This window comes from Epinephelus fuscoguttatus, linkage group LG22 (genome assembly GCF_011397635.1).
Source record: "Epinephelus fuscoguttatus linkage group LG22, E.fuscoguttatus.final_Chr_v1".
NCBI lineage: Eukaryota > Metazoa > Chordata > Actinopteri > Perciformes > Serranidae > Epinephelus > Epinephelus fuscoguttatus.
In genome coordinates this window covers 21974188-21989816 of record NC_064773.1, presented here as the reverse complement: position 1 = coordinate 21989816, position 15629 = coordinate 21974188, and the positions used below count along the sequence as shown (strand labels likewise).

At 40.1% G+C, this 15629-nt stretch overlaps 1 protein-coding gene across 1 annotated transcript in view; it reads right to left on the bottom strand.

Moving 5' to 3' along the window:
- Window positions 1–14406, bottom strand: part of LOC125882843 (ATP-binding cassette sub-family D member 2-like) — a 32149-nt gene extending 17743 nt beyond the window's left edge. The window contains exons 1-5 of the mRNA XM_049566752.1: window positions 13361–14406; window positions 11602–11782; window positions 10932–11053; window positions 2077–2239; window positions 1341–1435 (exon numbers count right to left, since the gene is read on the bottom strand). Coding sequence (XP_049422709.1) covers window positions 1341–1435; window positions 2077–2239; window positions 10932–11053; window positions 11602–11782; window positions 13361–14299 — 1500 coding nt within the window. The 5' untranslated portion in view covers window positions 14300–14406. The remainder of the gene's footprint in view (window positions 1–1340; window positions 1436–2076; window positions 2240–10931; window positions 11054–11601; window positions 11783–13360) is intronic.
- Window positions 14407–15629: the final 1223 nt, after the last annotated feature.

Genomic DNA, 15629 nt, shown 5'->3' with positions numbered 1-15629 from the left:
TTGTTTTAAATTAAATTAATGCTCATTTAAACCTACTGGGAATATCAATAGACTAATTAAGATTTAATAGGCAGTGTCGACATCGTAAGGGCACGACTTGATTTTGCCAAGTAGGACATGATCCTGGATCAACATCTTGCATCACATCCCTGGACCAACATTGCAATCAACCAATCACAGCCCTCTGACATCATCAGTGTGCTGCTCCTGTGCCTCTTTCAACATTCCTTTGTGCTTCCTCAGAGCTAAGCTAGTTTTGCAAATTAAGGTTAGCACGATTAAACTCAATTCTCAGAAACACTGAACAAAACCTTACAAGCTACTGCAGGGGTAGCGAGTTAGCGTGTTAACTAAGTTGGCTATGCTAATGAGTAAACTTGCCAATAGACGAGAATATTAGTGAGCTAGCTTGACAATAAGGTAAACTATGCTAACAAGTAAGCTTGTCAATAGAGTGAAATATTGTTCATTAACATTAAGGGTAAGGATTATTTGCAGTTGCAAAGACCTGCGAAGGATACATTTTCCCTCCTTTTTAATAACCTATTTAAAACTTCAAAACAGAAAAACTCATCTAAGAATAAACATAACCATTTTTGACAGGGATCAAGATGGAAAAAAAGGAGGGAGAATGTGCTAACTGCAGGTTTTTGCTCATGAAAAATATTATTATCCTTACTCTTTGCTAGTGAACAGCTTACTTGTTAGCATAGCCCATCTACTTAGCAAGCTAACTTGCTAACATTCTTGCCTATTGCCAAGTTTACTTATGAACATAGTCCACCTAGTTAGCAACTCGCTAACCATGCAGTAGCTTATAAGTTTTTGTTCAACGTTACTGAGAATTTTGTTCACTTGTATTAACTTCAAATTGAAAAACTAGCTTAGAGGAAGCCCAAAGGAATTTCTAAAGAAACGCAGGAGCAGCACACTGATGATGTCAGAGGGCTGTGATTGGGTGATTGCAATGTTGGTCAAGGAACGCGATGTGGGATGTTGATCCAGGAGCATGACCTACTTGGCAAAATTAGGCACAATTATGTATTGTGGCTCTGAACATATTTTTTTGGGCCAAAAATGGCTCTTTAGATAGTAAAGGTTGCTGACCTTTGGGTTAGTGTGTAAAGTAAAGCGGACAAAATATTCCACATTTAGCGTACACTTAAAATGATAACAAAAATTTTGGATGGGTCTTTTTAGGTGGCTTAAATACGTTCTGCTGTGGCCCCGTCCACCACAGTGCATTGCCTCGCTTCCGTGCCAGTAGATTTGGTTTATCAAAGCACACAGCAGAAAGAAAAAACAGAAGCTCAGAAGAGAACGGCGTAGAGCTGTCTCACCTTGACGTTCAGGCAAGACACTACGACGTCCCCATTCGGTGTAATAATTGGGACATTCTCACACACAATGCCGTTGTCCACATCTATCACTTCCCCTGAAGAGACAAAACAGACAGAGAGAGAAAAACAGAATGAACGTATAAGACCAGAAACTGAGGATTAGACTTTGTTGATGCATAAACATGGTTGTGGATGGATGTGCATGGGATAATACCTACAGAGCAGAATTGTGGGGTTAAAAATAAATAAAATCCCTCTTTACCACATCACTTAGATTAACTGTGCTCTCAATGGGAGATTCATTCTGGGTCAAATGGACACAAGAATATATTTTTGCAATGATTACAACCTCTGACCTTGATACTGCTGAATGCGTGTAATATCATGCTCGTGATCGAGCAATTTATTCTGCTTATGCAAGTTGCCCCAGATAAGGGTTTGGCTAAATGCAGAAAATCTGGATAGAGAGTCTGTTGTTTGCTAATGATTGCTGTTTATTTTGTGTCATACAACGGTGATAAAAGGGGTTAAAAATAAACAGTGGATGTGAAACTCACTACTGTTTGACTTGAGTTGGGTTAATTAATTTCCCCATGCTCCAGACAACAGAAGTGGTAAAGGTTTGCCCAACATAGCAACAGTAACCATGTGTGTACAGTAACTACCTGTTTCACTCTTTCAGTTTATTTTAATACAGAGAGAAGCGTGGGTGTGTGTACAGCAAGGAAAGGCATACCCTTTATCTCCAGCGGTCCATCTATGTGCATCTCAGGCTTGCTCTTCTTCTCTGCTCCTGTTGTGGCTGACACAGAGGAGCGCTTGTAAATGCCCCTCTGGACGTCCTCAAACACCACAAACATGTTGTGGACCCGTGCAGTGTAGCCTGCCAACTCTGTGACCTGTCGCAACAAACACACAAAGGTCACTACTGGGTAAGATCAGGGGCATGATAGTGTGACCCAAGAGAGGAACAGATTGTAAAAGTTCACTGTCATGGTCATGTGCTGATAGTAATTCTCAACCAGGGGGATTTATGCATATACCAGGGGGTATGGAGGAAAACTGTAGATCCACTCATTTAAAAACAAAGTAATTACAATGTGACTATGGATTGCATCCAAATATTGAGTCATCTGTGACACCTAAACAATATGTTGCAATTGAAAGTGTGTGAACTAGTTACTGTAGCAAGCAAGCAGAGGTTAGTAAGCTAGAAGCTGACTGGCTGAAATAGATAACTAAAAGTTAACAGTTAAACAGTTTAGTTAGCTAAACTAAATGGCTAAACTGTTAAAATAGCTCAAAGTAAAAGATAAATTGAATTGGTTGAAATAGCTAGGGACAGATTTTTTGTTAAAACAGTTAGCTTTAAGTAATGGAAATGGTCAAAATAGTTAGCTAAAAAGGTACACATATTTAACAGTTAAAGTAATAAGAATGTTTGAAACATTTCGCTAAAATTAATGAAAATGGTTAGCTAAAAGGTACCAAAATATGAAATAGTTAGCTAAAAGTAAGGAAAATGGTCAAAATAGTTAGCTAAAAGGTACAGATATATGAAATAGGCTAGTTAGTTAAAAGGTACATATATGAAATAGTTAGCTAAAAGTAATGAAAATGGTTAATTAGCTAAAATGTACAGATACATGAAAAGTTAGCTAAAAGTAATGAAAATAGTTAGCTAAAGGTAACGTTACAGATATATGAAATAGTTAGCTAAAAGGTACAAATATATGAAATAGCTGAAAGTAATGAAAATGGTAAAGAGTTAGCTAAAAGTGATGGATAAATTGAAAGTAGGAAAATAAGTTAAAATGGTTTGCTAAAAAGGACGGCTATTGTTGAAATGCTAAGCTAAAAGTAGTGAATAAATATAGGGATGCACTAATTTTAAATTTTTGGACCATACCAATATATTTTCAAAATAGCAACTTAACCAATAGCTGATATCAATGTTTTTATATTGTTTATTTTGTTTTTGTTGCCAGGTAAACAAGGAAATCTTAATTATAAAAAACCAAACTGATTTAAAGCAGTTAAGCCCTTCACTACACTACCTTTAAATGAGTGCAAACATAAGCATAAAAATATATTCAATAACTTTCAAATGAAAAACATCTTTTTTTAAAAAGAGCAACTGCTTAAAAAGCCTTTTTAATATATCACAATTTCCTCTCTAATATCAATTTAGGCTGCTAAATGCTAACTTGTACAAGCTCTCATCCTGGTGATGTCAACACAGATTTGTTATTCATAATGTAACATTATCAGGGAATGAATAGGGTGCATCCTCTGATGTGTCAATGGTGAGTTTACTGCATCCTTTTATCCTGAGACATCCCAGGGAAGACCTCTGTTCATCCCAAACACCTTCTTCTATTGTCCCTGGTTTAAACAGTTAGCTAAAAGTAATGAATGGTTGAAATAGGTAGCTCCTACTCCTATAATTAACAGTTTAAATAGCTGATGAATAGTTCAAATAGCTGAACATAATGGACCAATTAAATCAAAAAGGTTGGAAATCACTTTGTTAGAGTGTGTAAATGTGTGTGAAACAATGTGTGACAGTGTTAATACAAATATGTAGCTAACACCAAAGTCGCAAAGCAGATGCTGCTGCTGTGGATATGTTGTTTGAACTGTATTTCTACACTGTATACTCTAGGATCAGTTATAATCTCTGAGTTGTGTGTGCTCTCCTGTGTTTGTTGACAGTGTGTACAGTAAGTACACACACACACACACACACACACAGATCTGAGAACTTGCTGTGCATAATATGCGATGGTCTTTGAGAGATGGGTGAATAAAAAAGTAATAACACAAACCGAATATATTCAAATGTAATTACATTTAGAAGATGAACTACAGCACTTATAATGTTTTTTACAGCACAAAATGCTGTTAACACCAGATACACACAAAATGCATTAAGGTATAAAAGGATAAGGAACAAAACAAGTATCTTTATAAGCAACATAGCGATCTGAAACTCATAAAGACATGAGGAAAAGAAGAGAAAAATCACCCTCTCTCTTTGACTTTAGTGCTGAACCCTGCAGCAAGATAGTGCAGGCTGTTGACACAGCTTGATTATATTAAAAAACAAACGCCAATTCTGGGAATTCCTGGACACCATGTGGGGCTTTAGAGATGTGACCAATTCAAAGAAGAAAGAAACCAAAACACAGATGAAATGTGGCGAAAAAAAGATAGGGACAGAGAAGAGAGGAGTACAGGACTGATTGTTCTCCTCACGTAAAATGGTGAAGGAAATATATATGATTAAAAGAGCTTTAACAGCTTACTGCAGTAGGCTATTAGGACCAGTAGTTATGAAACACACTGCCTCTACATAGCCAATAGCCTCTCTTCTCTACTTTAGAAACCATGTCACTTTTGTCGTATTGTATAATTTATTCCTGAACATCCCCACCTTTAAATCAGAAAAAGGCTCCTTACAACTCCAAAAAAAGGTACAATTGGGAATTATGACAGGGATACATTTCTATTTTTATTCAGCATAGATCTAAAGATACAATAAACAGTGATACAGCAGGGTTAGTCACACCCTTTGATGAATCTCAACAGCTATTGAAAACAGATTCATGAGTGTGTTGCCGAAATTATTTGATCATCACTTTAATAAACAATTGTTTTATCATTGATAACTGTTTCACAAGCTGGCACGTGGTGTAGTGTTTAGCACTGTTGCCTCACAGCAAGAGGGTTCCTGGTTTCCTTCTGTGCATGTTCTCTTCGTGTCAGTGTGGGTTTTCTCTGGGTACTCCGGCTTCCTCCCACAGTCTCCCACAACCCCCAACAAGATAAGCGGTTTCAGAATGAACTGCGTCACACAACTATTTGTTTTTATCATATTTATAATTTACATAATAAAAAAACAATACCTGGCACTTTGTGATTATATGTTACTGCCACACAAAAATATCGCGATACTATACTGTACCAATTTTTCCGCCACCCCTAATTGGAATGACTTCTGTGCTGGCTGCCCAATAGATTTATAAAGATTGCTGTGTGATCTTTATCTCCCACAAACCATCTCGATCACTACTTTGTCTACTGCTCTGCTTCACTTCACTTAGACATAGAAAAAAGTAATAGAATTAGTGCGCTGCCCATTCTGAAAAGATTAGGATCCATCCGTGATAACCCTCGGACACATGCTAGTGCTCATCATGCAAAAACAAAAAATATGCAAAAACTGTGCAATCCCTCCCACACCCAACCTCCAACCTAAACTATACTTGCACCACCACTATTATGAGCCATAAAACTACCAAACAGCTGAACATGCCAAAACTTGTCTTGCACCAAGTACAAATGCCATTGTGACTCAGAAGCTCACAAGACCTTAGGGCGCCGAAAAAGGTGCTCAACTCAGGTACTGAGCAGGTGTATACTACTGATTCCTGTTGTTGTGTAAATAAAGTCATAATAAATCAGACAAATAAAAGCAACGTCCTCTCCCATTTGCCTAAAAAGTGTCTGAGCACATGCTGCGAGGGAAAGTGAGAAAGAGATGCAGAAGTGAGGGCTGACAGATCAACAGATGGAGGATTACTCACAGCTAGGCTAAGCCCCAAGGGAAGGAAGGAGCTCTGGACACAGCACACACACAACACCAGGATTCACTGCTGGCTGACCTACAGTGACTTGAGGGATGAGGGTGGCAGTAGATTCAATCTTGAGGAACTGATGCCTATAAAAGTCTCTCTGTTCAGTTTGTTTTTGTGATCTAATGTAGGGCTGCAAGTTACCATCATTTTCATTATTGATCAATTTAACCATTATTTTTTCATGTAATCATCTTGTCAATAAAGGCAAATTGTGAAACATTTTAATTAATTTCAAATTAATTTGATTTAATTTAATTTAATTTTAATTCCCACACTTTGCCATCTTCTTCGTCTTGGCAAACCAGGTAGTGCTGCACACACCACCAGCTTTCTGAAATTGTATTTTGCAACTGGAACAGGCCCAGTTGGCACACATACTATGTGTATACTCCGCATGGTCACAAATTTTGGCTGCAACACATGGATGTGGAAAGTCAAAATATGATATTTACTCCAATAAATGCATGATTAGGGAAAGATATTGCTCTGGCAGAACTACTACACACTGTACCATAGACTTTCAAAGTAGTTACAAAAAGAAATAATGACCTCAGAAAGCTTATATGGAGAGCGAAATCCCAGATGGGGATAGAGCAGGCCTTCGAAGAACAAAAAGAAAGTCTGCAAGATGAGTAATGAACTAGGATGAGCACAAACACGTCACAGGGCAGTGACTTAATTTATGACTGAACTTATGGCCCAAAAGGGTGCCAGATGGCCCCCCAACCATTCACTAATTGACAATAAAAATACACTGAGAATTTTTTTTCATACTTAAAGAGTAAATAAGGTGCCAGTTGAAACCCTAGACAGAGCAACACATTCTCACTCTCAACTCGTCAAATCCTTATGTTTGGCCAATGGTCTCTCTCATCAAAATATGACCCGCTAGGTACCCTCCTGCATCAGTTTTAGATGTTCTGGGACAGTGTGTCAGTTAATGGTCATTACATGCATCATTTCATTAAAAAAAAAAACTGTTCAGTTTCTGCTTGTTAAATTTAGTTGAGCCACCCTGTAGTGCAGTGATTAGCATTGTCACCTCATAGCAAGAAGGTTTCTGGTTCAAACCCTGGTTTGGGGAGCCCTTACGTGTGGCGTTTGCATGTTCTCCCTGTGTCCCCGTGGGTTTTCTCTGGGTACTCCAGCTTCCTCCCACAGTCCAAAGACATGCAGGTTAATTGGTGACTCTAAATTGGCTGTAGATGTGAATGTGAGTGTGAATGGTTGTCTGTCTCTTTGTGTCAGCCCTGTGATAGTCTGGTGACCTGTCCAGGGTGTACCCATGTAGTTAGGTTTACAAGGTATAAAGGCTTAAAATAAGTATGCTTGACCCCGAATGTCCTAAAATTCTAGAAACGCCCCTGTATATACCTGACCTGTGCAAGGTTCCCGTGACTGGCCCCTGGCCTCCTGTCCTTTGCTACAATGGCCCCCTGCCAAAGCAAGTTGAGTAACGCTGTCATAGGGGATCCTAACCACTTACACAACAAACAAGTACACACAGTGTACACTGTCATATTAAACAGGCAGAATGTTTGGAGGCGTGAGCACGACATACAGCCTCAGGAATGTGCTCCATCCGTGCTTCCTTTTATATTGCACACACGCTCTCTCACACATCACTTGGCCTTGCATGCAGGGGCTTGCTGCTGCACATGTGACAGCACTGTACTCAACACACACTCACACCAGAAATGAATGCAGGCTAAAACTTGTATCCTCCAGGGACGTGCACAGAGCCAAAGTCTCCCAATGAAATGACAGTCGTGACAGTGTGCTCTGCCACAGATTCGCACATGACCGAAATAAATTTATTCTCTTGGAACTGGTTTGTGTTTTCTAAGATTCTGCACCAGTTTGAGCCTTCTGTGTATAAATTCGGGCTTGTGTGTGTGTCTGCCCCTACACATTCTGGTGTGAATGGAGTGGTACAATGGGAGGTTTTTTAAGAAGAGTGACTCACACTTAAGGAAGCAGGACAACAACCCTCTAGCACTCTTGTAAGAGTTTAGACTCCTCCTCTTCACCACAAGCACATAAAGACACGCACCTGACCCTTGCTCAGATGCCACGCATGTTGCTGAGGAAATTACTGACTAGCTTGAAAAGTACATCCCAAAACACGGATGAGAATATGACCAAATAAAGACAAGCAGAAACCAGCTGTACGGCAATTTCACCACAAGTGTGCTGCAGCCAAATCCTCTTATGGCCCTCAAAATGCAGCCTGAGAGAGAGAATGCATGAATGGGTCTTGCTATTTTTTTGGATTAAAATGCAACGAGAGATCAGGGATTTGGCCCTCGATGAACGAGGCCTTTCATTCAGCGATCCTTTGCTTTTTCAGTCAGGACTCTAATAAATTCCTGTGCATGCATGGTAAGCTTCACACGGGGAAAGTAGAGAGAGGTGGATATACAGTACGCATCTGTCAATCGTTCGGCCAATCTGTGCATTCATCCTTCCAGCCAGCCATCTGTTCCACCACTTGTCTGTTCAAACCCAGGCCAGTGAAATGACCCAACCACCCGTACTTATACATCTGTCTATAATCTGAATATCTAAGCCTGACAAATCATATTCTTTAGAATTAACATCTAAAATGAAAAAAATAGGATCATCTACACATTAAAGGGTCTGTCCACCCCAAAGTCAAAAAGTACATATTTTATCTCTTAACTGTTGTGCTATTTATCAGTCTAGATTGTTTTGGTGTGAGTTGCAGAGTGTTGGCGATATCAGCCATAGAGATGTCTACTCTCTCTCCAATGTAATGGAGCTAAATGGCACTTGACTAGTGGTGCTCAAAGTGCCAAAAAAATACACTTGAAAAACTCAACAGCAATGTCTCTTTCCAGAAATCATGACCTAGTTACTCAAGATAATCCACAGACTGTGTTGTGAGCAGTTTTATGTAGGAACTAGGGATGTTTCCTATGACTAATTTTCCTGATGTTTACACAGAACTTGAACGTAGACTAGTCGACTCTTCTGAAAGTAAGACAACACTCAGAAAATAGTCAGCACTGAGCACAATTTAATGTATAAGGTTAAACACTGTCCAAAAAAATATGTATAAAAGTCTTCTGAAGTTGTTGATCACATTTTTCAACAATTAAATCGTACTTTTAATGCTGCTAAAACGTGTGGCACTTTGCACTGTGCATTTTAAATGTGACACATATTAACCTACAAAACATGACAGCAACCTAGAAAATGAAGTTCACAAATAACATTTATTTTCTGTGCATTTAACATCCTGAGTCATCTCTTTTCATAAATACACATATGTGTGCGGTAACTCTCTCATGCATGAGTGTGCACGCAAATTGACACACTTGCACATAGGAGTCTGAGAGCGCATATGTGTGTGTTTGTCTGTGTGTGTGTGTGTGTGTGTGTGTGTGTGTGTGTGTGTGTGAAAGAGAGGGAGAGCCACTGATGATCAGAGCTGCTGGTTAGTCTTGCATGCAGATCAAAATTCCTCCCGTTTCCTTGGGGTATCTTAATAAATTCAAACAAGTAGCATTTCTAGTGCTGACTTGGGGGTAGCAACCTTTAAAAGACTACTGAACTAACCATGCACATCCCTAGTTTAAACTACTTTCTACCGAACTACACCTGCCAACTTACAATGTCGCAAGCACAAGCCTTTCGTCCACGAGTAAATGCATACTTCCTTTGGTGTGATTATACAGTTGGCGAGTGTAATTTAATAGACAGACAATAGTTCCAAGATGAAACTGCTCTCAACAAGGTCTGTGGATTATCAAATGTATCTAGTTCCGTTATATTAGAGTGAAGGCAGACATCTCCAACACTCAGCAACTCACACTGAAACAATCTGAACTGTTAAACAGCACTACAGGTATGAGGAAACGATGTAATTTTGATTTTGAGGTGAACTGTCTCTTTAATATTGCGACAGCCTTTTTGCACATAACAAATAGCATTAAACTCCGACTAATATCAGCTACTTTTGTGTTTAAATAAGAACTTCTTTTCTCTTCTCAAAATAACAATATAGCCAAATTATTATAATTTCATAAAGGTAAAATGTGTCACAATATACCATTATATATGAAACACTGTGGTGCTACAGAGATGCTCCGGCTTACAAATAATATCCCAGACGAAAGGGAACATGTTTGTGAAGTTCAGACCTAAGAAAAAAAACAATCCCTATCACCATTTTAGTGCTTTTTTTCTCAGTGAAGATGAAATACAAAATCACCATTCCCACTGAATTGCAGCTCATACTGCAGACATAATGTCATTTGTCAAGAAAATGACTTTTTAGGGTGATCCAGCTGCTCCTTTTTTTGGCAACAGCCATATTAACAACTCACTGCAGGCGCCACAACAACATTCACATTTCCCATTACTTCCACAAAAAGGGTCTCCCACTTCCTCTAAGTATGTGAAACTACCTGTATTAATGCAACTAGTATGCAAGCATAAGCATATTAACATGTAATATCTGTCAGAAAAATAGCAATAAGACTTTTTTGTATATTGTGCAGGCCTATTTTTTGCTTGAAAATGGCTTGATGATTAAATAGCTGCAGATTAATTTATGAAGTTTAAGTTATTTTTTAGTCAAGTAACAGTTTTCAGCACAAAACAAGTGTGCAATGCAGTTATAAAGGCACACTTCATAGTTTTTTACAACAGCCACAATTAAAGAGCGGTTGAAAAGCTGAACAGCATTATATAAATCTGAATTAGATGATCCAGCATTTCCATGTTTCTCAGCTGCGAGAGCCGGTAGAAGATCATTTAAAAATCATTCTCAATATTACTATGGGCACTTTGAAGTGAAAAGAGGGAAAATTATGTCACATGGAAATCCTCTTCATCAGACACAGAGAAAGCTGTGGTTGCTCTCAGACAAAGACACACTGCACTCCTGCAAAGCTACATTAACTTCAGCATACAGTGTCCTCACCTCTTTGTAGGAGGACATGATCCTCTCAATGGCATCGGCTCCGGAAGCCAAGAGGTTGCGGGCGGTGGTGAAAGCCTCCGTCCTCTCGCTCACCATCACCTGCGTGTGGCCGTCTGCTGTTTCTAGAGGGAGGAAAGAAAGACAGTGGACAGGGTTGAGAGTGAAGCAACTGATTTGAGAACCTGTGACGCTACAGACATGTTTATTTAAGCAGCAAAACTCATCAAGTTTTCATTTGCCTTCTGTTTTCTAACTAAAATTCTGTGTCTCAATCTCTCCTGTAAGCCTACTGTGAGCGTGATGTCACACTTCCACCTGCGAGCATTAGAATATCATGGAAATAAGTTATTTAAATATCAGCAGTGACACTGGGACAACAGCACAGCAGCAAACAGAGTCTTAGTTATTGCTTTATTTTTGATGCAACTGAAATGTCATCAGGGAGGTGTGGGAGGCAGCTACTGTTCTCACACATGCTAATCAGCCACTGGAAACAGGAGCTGTTGGTTTGGAGGTGCTAATGAGCATCATGTGGACTGTGAAATATGCTTACGTCATGGACAAACAACTATTATAGTGGCACTTGTGCTACGCACCAGACACTATCAGACACAACCAAGCAAACTGTGGTTCCCTCTGACAAAACCGTAGCACCTCAAGGTGTCCTTACTGTTGTCAGCGAAGCCGGTAGCGGTGATGATGGGCACGGCCACCATGACGAGCCCGCTGCCGCTCCACACGTACTTCATGAGGAACTGCTCGATCATGATGTACCAGAGACGCTTTGACAGGATCAGGTTCATCTGGTCCGCCAGGGCCCGGTAGCATTTCTGCAGCTGGCGCATCTCCACCTGCACAGAATGGCAAAATACAATATATAGCAGCACAGGCACTTCCTGTACTCTGTGAGGGGATATTGATTAGGATGTGACCATTCAATTAAAGGGGAGCTACACCCATTTTTGAAAAATCATACATGTTATTCCTGTAGCCTAAGACAGTCTGAAAATATTAGTCAACATGAACAACTCTCTCCCGAATCCAAACACCAATGTACTAAAACTCAAATTTCTGATGTCATAGGCACTTCCACTGACCAAATCACCATGTCATGCCAACTAATTACTTCCTGGTTGACAACTAGCAATTGTTTTCAATTACGGAAATATGTCCAATTAGCAAACTTGTTGATTTCTATTGTCATTTCAACCGTAGCTCTAAGGTTTAGAGATATATTGTAAAATACAGTGGTCCAACCTGTCGTGACTTTTCTCCTGTGCTTATTTCATGTACTGTGTTGCTTTGCTAGCATCTGATAAATAAAAGCTACTGGCACAGAAGCTAAGCAATGTACTGCTGTGGAAGCAAACAGCAAAAAGCATTTTAGCCATCTAAAAAAAACTAATATCAGTGTAACTGCATAATATAATTTAATATTTGCTCTGCTTTATATTCCACACTAACGGTTGGACACTGTGGTAGACAAGCAACTTCAGTGTTCTGCTACATAAAATTACTGTTTTTGTCAATGGAGTCTGGTGGCTTCGACATAAGAAAAGGGAGTCTGACAGCAAGGTGAAGCGGTGAAATTTAATATTCTAAATATAATGTAAGATTGAATTGATATTGATTTTTTTGGCTGGCCTTTTTTTTTTTAGGTGGCTAAAAACTAACCAACTGAGGCAGCGCTTGCTCAGCACTGTTTTATTTAATGTACGTAATGTGAGGGTTTTCTACCCAGAAGTTATTGTAAATAAACACTGTGATTCGGTCTATAGAATAAAATTAATTTAGGTCAAAAAAAAAATTCCACAAAAAAAGTCCACAAAAATCTGGCCCCCATTCATTGTCAATGGAGCAGCTCCAGACTTTATCACATGTTTGAGACTTACTTCCCTGCATTCTGGCTTTGAGAGAGGGTAGCTCATGTTCACAAATACTAATTGAACTTTCCTAGACCATGGACACAACATACTGGAATTCTTAATTTAAGTGTTGCTCCCCTTTAATCTGATCTTTAAGCTGCACTGAATGAACTTGTGTGTAATTCTCAATCTGATTAGTTATGTACACGTGTTACGACACTATATGAACTTTGCTATTAAATGTGGTTAATAATCTCATATTACATGTTTATAAGTGGAGAGACTGGTATGGAGAATGAAGAAAACAAAATCGAGTTTTATATGTTTATATCTGTCTAATATGTCCACCAGTACAGTGAATGTAATGGTGTACATTCAGACTGTATGTCATACTGAGAAACATTCTAGCATGTGGTCTATTAATGATCTGCTAATGGAAAATATGGATTTGCTTTAGTTGTTTTCTATTCTGAGTGATCACAATTGAATTAAGACTGTATTATCGCCTGCATGTCTGCCACAACAAAGGCAACCTCTACATTGTACACATCCAGGCCTGCATACCTTGTGTCCCCTGTAGAAAGCTATCTCCTCAGCATTCGCAATGATCCTGGAGTGTACATAGCGCAGGTAGCCTTTCCTATGAGCCTCCTCGGCCACCAGCTTGCCAAATTTAGGCGAGCAGGCACGCAGGACCTTAGCTGTGGCAAAGACCACCAGGCCGGCCAGCAGGGTGGGCCCACTGGCGTTGGCCCCCCTCGACCTGGCGGTCTGTATGAGCGTGTAGGAGGTGAGCATCACGTCCAGGATGGGCTTGGTGAGGTTGGAGTAGAGGTGGGCCACAGACTGGGAGAACATCATTACATCCTCGGTGAGAGACTGGTCCGGGTTGGCGAGCCTCCCGTCCATGTTGCTGACTCTGTAGTAGGTCTGATCGGTGAAGTAGGTCCGGTAGGCATGGTTCACCAGCCGGGTGCGGAAGGCCAGAGCCAGTTTGCACTCCAGGTACCGGATGGCGCTGTTGACGAACGTGGCCGGGATGGCAATGAGGAGCCATTTCATCAGCTGGATGATGAAGCTCCTGGGCTCCTTCTCCACTATCGTTTTCACTATCTTTCCGTCCAAGCTGGCCACGTAAATAGACAGAAACGTCCTGGATATGAGCGCCACCGAGTGCAAGGAGAGCAAACCCAGCTCTCTGGACACGAGCTTGGGGAAGAGGATTTTACCAAGTTCGAGGATCTGCTTGAAAAATTCCGCATTTACCCCGGGGGATGTCTTCTTCAGATCCGCAGCACATATCCGTGTTTGTACCGAACAGGCGGACCCGTTTTCCGCCTTTGACCCTTTATTCCTGGGATCTTTGTTTTTGCTGAGCTGCTTGCAAATGATGGGGTACAGTGTTTTGACACCATAAGCGGCAGCCGCAAGGAACACGGCTCGCTTCGCCGCAGCCGTGCGGTCCCATTTTACGTTGGACGCCGCATCGAGGATGTTGGACATTTTTCAAACGTTAGTCGTCTCTGCTGACGATCCGTACAACACCCATCCCCCAAACCCGACTCACCGCGTCGACATAGATACACAGAAGGACTTGTGGTGGTTGGATTGATGTGAAGCGAGCCCGATTCATCATGTACCGCTACATCCTGCTCTTTTTCCTGTACCAGCGTCAAGACAGACAACATACAGTCACTCTACTTCCGGTTTGCAGCTGTCAAAATAAAAACTCAAGTTCAACTTCCCGTAGGGACTGGATATATACTACTGCATCAAATCTATACCTATTTACTTGCCTTATTTCACAGAAAAGAAACGATAAAGTGTGAAGACAATAAAGCACCCACAAAACATCCTTTTAAGTCTTGTGTGTTATTTACCCTGGCTTCATATGAGTAGAGGAAATCTCTGCTAGTCGCTAGGCTAATTGTTACAATGTAAAATGCCATAGGCTTGTGCTAGTAACATTAGCATCTTGTATGTGTTTGGGAAAAGGTGTTTGGTTTAAGACAGTTGTTTTGTTGGTGAACCTTGTGAGTTGTAATGGAGCCAAAATTTTGTAACATTACTTTTGTTAAATGTCGCTGTTGTTCCTGGCTTCATATGAGTGAAGGGAATTATCTGCTAGCCGCTAAGCTCATTGTTACATTGTAAAATTCCATAAGCTTGTGCTAATAACGTTAGCATGTTGTAGTTGTATGGAAAATGTGTTAAGTATAAGACAGGTGTTTTGACAATGAACCTTGTGAGTGGTAGTGGAGACGCATTTCATAACATTACCTTAGTTAAAAAATGTTGCTGGTGGTTCTGGCTACATATGAGTAGAGGAAATGTCTCCTACACGCTAAGCTAATGTACACAATGAAAAATGCCATAGGCTTGTGCTAATGACATTAGCATGTTATATTTGTTTGGAAAACATGTTTAATATAAGACAGTTGTTTTGTCACTGAACCTTGCGAGTTGCAATGGAGCCAAACTTTGTAACGTTACCTTTGTTAAATGTTGCTGTTGTCCCTGGCTTCATATGAGTAGAGGAAATGTCTGCTAGCCGCTAAGCATGCCATAGGCTTGTGCTAATAACATTAGCATGTTGAATAAGTGGGGAAAACATGTCGAGCAAAAGACAAATGCTTTGTCTGTAAACGCTGCGAGTTATAATGATGCCAATTTGTGTACTTGTAACTGAAATTGTGGCTATTAAGCCATGTTTAATGTGTGTTTTGGGTGGGTTTTGAATCAACTCAACTTTACAGCACTTCACAGACACCCCACTGCTAACTAGTGTTTTGGAAGTGTAACTGCAGAGGTGGAGGAGACATGTCAAATAGGT